This window comes from Brassica oleracea, chromosome C4 (genome assembly GCF_000695525.1).
Source record: "Brassica oleracea var. oleracea cultivar TO1000 chromosome C4, BOL, whole genome shotgun sequence".
NCBI classification, from domain to species: Eukaryota; Viridiplantae; Streptophyta; class Magnoliopsida; order Brassicales; family Brassicaceae; genus Brassica; species Brassica oleracea.
Window position 1 is genome coordinate 12,634,428 of NC_027751.1, and position 8,222 is coordinate 12,642,649.

General features: G+C 32.6%; 1 protein-coding gene across 1 annotated transcript; it reads left to right on the plus strand.

Annotated features, from left to right (window-relative positions):
- Positions 1-3,939: 3,939 nt before the first annotated feature.
- LOC106338160 (tropinone reductase homolog At2g30670-like) lies at positions 3,940-5,230 on the plus strand. The gene is made up of 5 exons (XM_013777196.1): positions 3,940-4,009; positions 4,113-4,320; positions 4,438-4,642; positions 4,815-4,921; positions 5,039-5,230. The coding sequence occupies exons 1-5, from the start codon at positions 3,945-3,947 to the stop codon at positions 5,228-5,230; spliced, it is 777 nt and encodes a 258-aa protein (XP_013632650.1). The 5' UTR covers positions 3,940-3,944.
- The last annotated feature ends 2,992 nt before the right edge of the window (positions 5,231-8,222 follow it).

Here is an 8,222-nt window from a genome sequence, read left to right on the forward strand (position 1 = left end):
CTCGAGGCCGAGGCAACTCATATGGCCGTGGCCAAGGAAACTGTTATGGATGCCGTGGTCATGGCCGAGGCCGTGGTACATCATTTAAACCACAAAACTCGACCAAATCCTTGTGCCATAGCTGTGGTATGGATAATCATTGGGCTAAGACATGTAGGACTCCCAAACATCTCGTTGACCTCTACCAAGAGAGTTTGAAAGGGAAGAATCCTGAAGCTCATATGACTTATCAAGATGGTGAAGGTGATTTCAATCATTAAAAAGACGATCTCATGGAGTATGAAACGTCTGATTGTTTAAAAGAATGAAGTTGAATTTGACATTTATGTTTTCGTGTTCTTTGCTTTGTGTTTTCTATGTTTTGATTGCTTTAAACTTATTTTATTAATGAATGAAAGTTTTTGATATAAAATAAAAGTCTCTAACGTCTCATAGAGGGCTATGGCCAGGCTAATATCATGTTGCCTAAGGGTACGTATCTAGAGATATCTGATGCATTGTATTTACCCAGCTGTAAGAGAAGCCTATTGAGCTTTAAAGACATTCGAATGAATGACTTTCATATTGAGACTAAGGGCGAAGGAAACAAAGACTTCCTTCAGATCATAGAGATCGGCCAAGGACATAAGAAAGTCCTAGAGTCCATACATGCGCTCTCTACTGGCCTTTATTACGCCAAGGTCAGTATGATGGAGGCCAAGCTCTCTACTGGCCTTTATTACGTCAAGGTCAGTATGATGGAGGCCAATGCCGCATTTAATAAAGTGGCCAACGAGATTTTACTCTCTGGCAGGACCGGCTTTTGAATACAAACGGTCATCCTTTTAAAGACTATACGTCTTGATAATGCTGGTGAGTTCACGTCCCAAGCGTTTAATGATTACTGTATGTCAATGGGGGTAAGTGTGGAACACTCCGTGGCACATGTACATACACAGAACGGCTTGGCCGAATCATTCATAAAACGAATTCAGCTAATAGCTAGACCATTGCTTATGAGGTCTAAGCTTCCGGCCACAGCTTGGGGACACGTGGGGACACGCGGTCTTGCACGCGGCCGACCTGATTCGTATCAGACTGTCTAGTGAACATAAATATTCCCGATCACAATTGCTTACGGGTCATGAGCCAGACATATCCCATCTTAAGACATTTGGCTGTGCCGTCTATGATTCCCCCACGATAATAAAATACCTTGAGCCAACTATGGGTGATTTATTTAAGGCCAAGTATGCAGATTGTCACTTTGATGAATCCGAACATCCAACATTAGGGGGAGATAGCAATAAGCTGGTAAAAGAGATTACATGGAATCAAAAATCATTATCATGGCAAGATCCTCGAACTCAGGAATGTGATTTAGAAGTGCAAAAGATAATACATTTACAAAAGCTAGCTAATCAATTGCCAGATTCCTTTGCTAACCCGAAAAGAGGGACTAAGTCATATATACCAGCTGCTAATGCACCAATAAGAATTGATGTTCAAGAAGGACACAATCAAGTTGCTACAGAGTCTAGACAACGTTTGAAACGTGGTAGACCAATAGGTTCCAAAGATAAGAACCCTCGGAAAACTAAGAAAGGTGCAGATAATGAAACCAAGGTTGTTGAAACCCTAGACACGACCGCGACCGTCACTAAATCCCGAGACTTAGCCGCTTCCAATCCCAAAACCCTATTAGCGATCGCGGCCGATCATGAATGCTTAGATGCGGCCGACCCTGATGTATCTAATCCTAATTCTTGGGACGCCAAGATTCAAGGTACTGAAGGACCTGATAATAATGAGATCTCAATAAATTATGTCTTGTCTGGGATACAATGGAACAGATCTTTGTGAGGAAGAGAAACGAACATGGTATTGTCGTTAGATATAAAGCACGGCTTGTTGCACAAGGATTTTCACAAAGACCAGGAATAGATTATCAGGATACATACTCCCCTGTGGTGAATGCTACTACTTTTAGATTCCTGATAAGTCTGGCTATAAGAGAAAACTTAGACTTGCGGTTAATGGATGTTGTAACTGCATACTTATATAGTCCACTGGATAATGAAATATATATGAAAGTACCAGAGGGTATAGAGTTGAAAAGCAAATCGCATACTCAAGAACAACACTATATAAAGTTGAATAAGTCACTTTATGGATTGAAACAATCAAGCCGAATGTGGTACAATAGATTAAGTGAGTACCTAGAGAGAGAAGGATACAAGAATGATCCAATCAGCCCTTGTATTTTTATAAAGAAATTCGGTCAAGGCTTTGTGATTATAGCAGTGTATGTTGATGATTTAAATATCCTAGGAACCTCTGGAGAAATCTCCCAAACAGTATCTTAAGAAAGAATTCGAGATGAAAGATCTTGGAAAAACAAAATTTTGTTTGGGATTACAGCTTGAGTACATAAGAGATGGAATCCTTGTGCATCAAATGGTATATACATAAAAAGTACTCAAGAGATTCAACATGGCCGAGTCTCACCCATTATCTAGCCCCATGGTCGTGAGGTCACTTGGCATGGACACTGATCCGTTCCGTCCTAAGATGGATGATGAAGATGTCCTTGGTTCCGAAGTGCCATATCTCAGTGCCATAGGAGCTTTGATGTATCTGGCTAGTCACACGACCAGATATATGTTTTGCCGTGAATCTTTTGTCTAGATTTAGCTCTAGGCCAACCCAAAGGCACTGGAACGGGATTAAACATGTTCTTCATTACCTGCACGGAACGAAAGACTTGAGTTTATTTTATACTAACCAAAACAAAGAAGGTTTAGTTGATTTTGTTGATGCAGGTTATCTTTCGGATCCACATAATGCTCGATCACAAACAGACTATGTTTTCACACATGGTGGAACAGCCATATCATGGCATTCCATAAAGCAGACGATCGCGGCCACATCTTCAAACCATTCGGAGATCTTGGCTGTTCATGAGGCCAGCCAGGAGTTGTTCAGAACAGGGGGAGTAATACATGTTGTACTCTTTTTCCTTCACCATGGTTTTGTCCCACTGGGTTTTCCTGGTAAGGTTTTAATGAGGCAACATCTAAAGCGTATTACAATCCCTGTATGGTTATGGGACCCAAAGGGGAGTGTTATAAATCATATTGTGGATGTCCATAACCGGCCCAATGCTAGAGAGAGAGAGAGAGTCGGCCGTAAGGGGGGAGAGAGAGAGAGAATCGGCATCTTGTTTTTTCCTTATTAGATTATGATTTGTACTCTTTCTTATTTGTATTTCCTTTTTTTAGTCTTTCCATTATTCTATGACGGTGTAATTCCCTATATATAAAGGGCTCCTTATGTTTATGAATAATACAGAAACATAGATTATATTCTCTAGTTTCACAAGAATTTCAAACAATTTAATTATCTTCGGCTGTAAAATTCAAACTACTAATTAACTTAATTACTGCAATTGCTTAAATTTGAGATTAGTTAAGATGGTAATCACCAACGAAATATGCCGAGGTGTCATCAGCTTAAACCATTCATTTGAATATGTAGCTGCATTATTTCATCAAACTCTTATTTTAACCCCAGCTTAATTTAACTTAAAAAATCTAATCCTAAACTTAAACTATATTCTACATAATTTTGATAACATAAAAATAGTTGATAAATATTTTTAATTAAATTGTGATATTTTTTGTATTTGTTCATCAAATTTCCGTCAATTTAACCTAACTAATTGTACCATAAAAAATCTTAATTGCATAGAACAAAGGCACAGATTACTACCTAATCAATATTAAAATACTTTATTTTACTTAATTGATACTTAGTTTCCATTTACATAATTCATTTTCATTATTTTAAATGACCCTTAATTCTCCACTCCTCCAAAACGTCACTAGCTACGTATATTTGATATACCTTGCCTCTATATATGTTGTTTAGCATTTGTGATCATTGCTATTCATTTGCAAACAAAAATGGATAAAAGATGGAGTCTTCAAGGCATGACTGCTCTTGTAACTGGTGGAGCTAGCGGAATCGGGTTCGTTTTTTCTACTCTGTAGCTGTATCATATCTTATCCCAATGGTTCCCTCTTTCAGTGTATGATGTCGATAATTTTTTTGATACGTTGTGGATGTTTCAGGCATGCCATAGTAGAAGAGTTAGCTAGTTTTGGAGCTACACTCCATGTATGCGACATATCTGAAACACTGCTCGATGAAAGTTTAAGCGAATGGGAACAGAAAGGGTTTCAAGTGAGTGGCTCAATATGTGATGTATCCTCACGTCCCGAGAGAGAAACACTGATGCAAACTATCTCAAAGATGTTCGATGGCAAGCTGAACATTCTTGTAAGTTAATCTTAAAGAAAATAAGTATATTTTTATGAAAGAATACCTATTAAGTAGTGGCATATATATATATATATAGAGTAAGATTTTTGTTACTCTTTTTTTTGTTCAACATAGGGGAATAATGTTGGCGTAGTTCGCGTTAAGCCAACAACAGAGTACGTGGCAGAAGATTTCTCGTTCCATATTTCAACAAACTTGGAATCTGCTTATCATCTTAGCCAGCTTTCACATCCTCTTTTAAAGGCTTCTGAATTTGGAAGCATTGTTATGAATTCTTCTGTTGGAGGGGTTGTATCAATGGAATGTGGATCCCTCTATAGTTTAACAAAAGATACATCATTGGAAAATTAATCAATATTAAATAGACGCAGAAAAATTGTGAATTCCTATAAGCTAAAAATGAATTATCTTAAGGGTCACAAATATTTGTCCAGTATTTCCAACAGGTTGATTGTCCAAATCGATATCTTTTTCTCTGTGTGTATGTACAGGAGCTATGAATCAACTAGCAAGAAATTTGGCGTGTGAGTGGGCAACTGATGGCATAAGAACCAACTCTGTTGCTCCTAATTTTATCCTTACTGATATGAGTGAACCTGTAATCAATAACATGACCATCCACTTTTCTCTTATCTATTATTTTCCAGTTAACACCTTTTACAATTAACACCATGTACTTATCATTCTTATGTCCTATAATCTTGTGAATAATCAGGTTCTCGAAGACGCTTGTTACAAGAAGAGCTTGTTTCATAGAACTCCACTAGGTCGCGCTGGAGAGCCAAAAGAGGTTGCATCACTTGTGGCTTTTCTGTGTCTACCTGCAGCTTCATATATTACTGGTCAGACCATTTGTGTTGATGGAGGTCTCACTGTCAATGGTTTCTCCTATCAGCCTAAGGCTTGAGCCATACTTATGTGTGTGTCTTAATTATTTGTCTATGCAAATAAGAGAAAGTGATCCTTCTAGCTGTAGGAACATTATCTCATTTTCCATTTCCACAAGTTAAGGAATCGATGGTTCTTTTTCCTTTGTTTCCTACATATATCTTATTATATAAAGCTTATTTCTTCAAAGATGCTAATTAACATGATCGCGACACATGAAAAATATATATTTAAGATTGTGACATGTGTTAATCTATCTCATAATTAAAAATATATATAGAAAGATATTAACAAAAACAAATTTTATTAAAAAGTAATTATAAATATTATTTAATAGTAATTTTCTTTTGTGTTAATCTATCTCATAATTAAAAATATATATAGTAAGACATTAACAAAAACAAATTTTATTAAAAAGTAATTATAAATATTATTTATTTTTTTAAAATCCTAATCAAAAGATAACTACAAAAGATTATTTGATAATAATTTTCCTTCTAATATTGTGATATGTGTTTAAATATATTAAAAATATATATACTAAGATATTAACGAAAATAATTTTTATTAAATAGTAATTATTAATATTATTAATAATAATTTTCCTTTTTTTAAATCCTAATCAAAAGATAATTTGATAATAATTTTCTATTTAATTTTTTGAAATGTGTTTAAATATATAATGATTAATATGTATATATATATAATCAGATAATAAAAACTACTTTTAAAAATTATTTAATCGTAAAACAATTTTTAAAAAAATTTAGCAGTAATTTTTTTAAAACTTTTCCTTTTTCAAAATCTTTAAAATTATTTAATATAATTTTCCTTTTTTAAAAATTTTAATGAAAATATAATTATAAAAGATTATGTCGAGCTTGGTTCTTCAAAATTGATAATTAACATGATTGTGACACATGTTAGTTATATATTTAAAAATGTGGTATGTATTCAACTATCTCATAATCAAAAATATATATACTAAAATAATAAAGACGATTTTCTTAAAAATTAATTAATAGTCTTATTATTTTTATTTTTTATATAAAGCTTGGTTCTTCAAAATTGTTAATTAACATGATTGTGACACATGTCAGTTATATATTTAAAAATTTGATGTGTTCAACTATCTCATAATCAAAAATATATATACTAAAATAAAAAAAACAATTTTCTTAAAAATTAATTATAAATATTATTTAATAGTCTTATTATTATATTTATATTTTTTGTGCTAAAAAATATAAACCAAAAGTAATTTCAATTCTTTCGCCTTATATGATTGTGGCATATGTCAATTAAATAAATTAGATTATGAATGTGTCAATAAAAACTCACATTATGTGAAAATAACTTATTATTTTGGGAAATTGCCAAAAATATCATTTTCAAAATAACATTTTTCATGCTTACACTAATCACTTTTATCTTCATCTTTGATGAAAGGTAAAAGACATTTATAACTTTTTGATTAAGTTTGACAAAAAAAACATATAGTTAACTAATCTAAACTTAAAACATCAACTCTAAACCCTAAATTATCAACTCTAAACCCTAAACCATGAAACTTCAACTCTAAACGCTAAACCCCGAAACATCAACTAAACCCTAAACCCTAAACCTTTAAATTTAAACCCTAAAAAACATCAACTCTAAACCCTAAACATAAACCCTAAACCCTAAATCTAAACTTAAAACATCAACTCTAAGCCCTAAATCATCAATTCTAAACCCTAAACTCCGAAACATCAACTCTAAACCCCAAACTCTAAACCCTTCAAATCTAAACCCTAAACTCTAAACCCTAAACGTAAACACTAAACCCTAAACCCTATATTTTTCTGAAATTCGTACCCTAAACCCTAAAACCCTAAACCTTCAAATCTAAACCCTAAACATCAACTCTAAACCCTAAACGTAAACCATAACCCTAAAACACTAAACCTTCAAATCTAAACCCAAAAACATCAACTCTAGGGTTTTGGGGCTTAGGGTTTAGGATTTAGGGTTAAGAGTTTAGGGTTTAGAGTTGAAGGTTTAGGGTTTAGGGTTTAGAGTTGATGTTTTAGGGTTTAGGGTTTAGAGTTTACTTTTTAGGGTTTAGGGTTCAGGGTTTAGTGTTGATGGTTTCGAGTTTAGAGTTGAATTTTAGGGTTTAGGGTTTAGAATTGATTGTTTAGGGTTTAGAGTTGAAGGTTTTGGGTTTAGGGTTTAGAGTTGATGTTTTGGGGCTTAGGGTTTAGAGTTGAGGTTTCAAGATTTAGGGTTCGTATTTCAAAAAAAAAAAGGGTTTAGGATTGATGGTTTAGGGTTTAGAGTGGAGTTTTAGGGATTAGGGTTTGAATTTCGAAATAGTATAACTCGAAAAAAATTAAAAATTTTTTTTTTTTGATTTTTTATTTATTTAAATATTTATTTATTATATATATAAAGAACAAAGGCATAATAGTATTTTGCCATTTAACGAAGAAGATATTTTTGAAAATGTCCTTTTAGTGGTGGTAAAAATGAAAAGTGTAAGCATGAAAGTGGTAAACATGTAATTTCCCCTATTATTTTTCTAAAATCCTAAACAAAAGAGATTTCTAAAAAAAAATTGTTTTCTAATCTTAGGCACTTAAATTTTTTTTTATTTTTAATCCTGACCAAAAGAATTGCAAAATTTTATTTAATAGTAATTTTTACTTTAAAAATTATTGACAAACATGATAGTGACAATTATTTAATTAGCAAGAAAATTTGTAAAAAATATTAGAGATATTGAAAAAATGAATTTTGAAAATGAAAATTTTAAAAATAGTTACTATTAACTGTAAATAATTATTTGATATAAATTTTATTTTTCTAAATCCTAGACAAAATATAATTATAAAAGTTTATGTAATATTAATTTTCTTTTCTAAAATCCTAAGAAATTGTAAATGAATAGTTGATAGTTGTTTTCATTTTGTATAAAAAGAAGGGATAATTTGAAAAGTACCCTATTTGTGATTTGAATTTTGAAATAT

Coding starts and splice junctions, on each gene's coding strand:
- LOC106338160 (XM_013777196.1), top strand. CDS start 3,945: ATGGATAAAAGATGGAGTCTTCAAGGCATGACTGCTCTTGTAACTGGT. Junction 4,010..4,112: donor GGTGGAGCTAGCGGAATCGG/GTTCGTTTTTTC, acceptor TGGATGTTTCAG/GCATGCCATAGTAGAAGAGT. Junction 4,922..5,038: donor TTACTGATATGAGTGAACCT/GTAATCAATAAC, acceptor GTGAATAATCAG/GTTCTCGAAGACGCTTGTTA.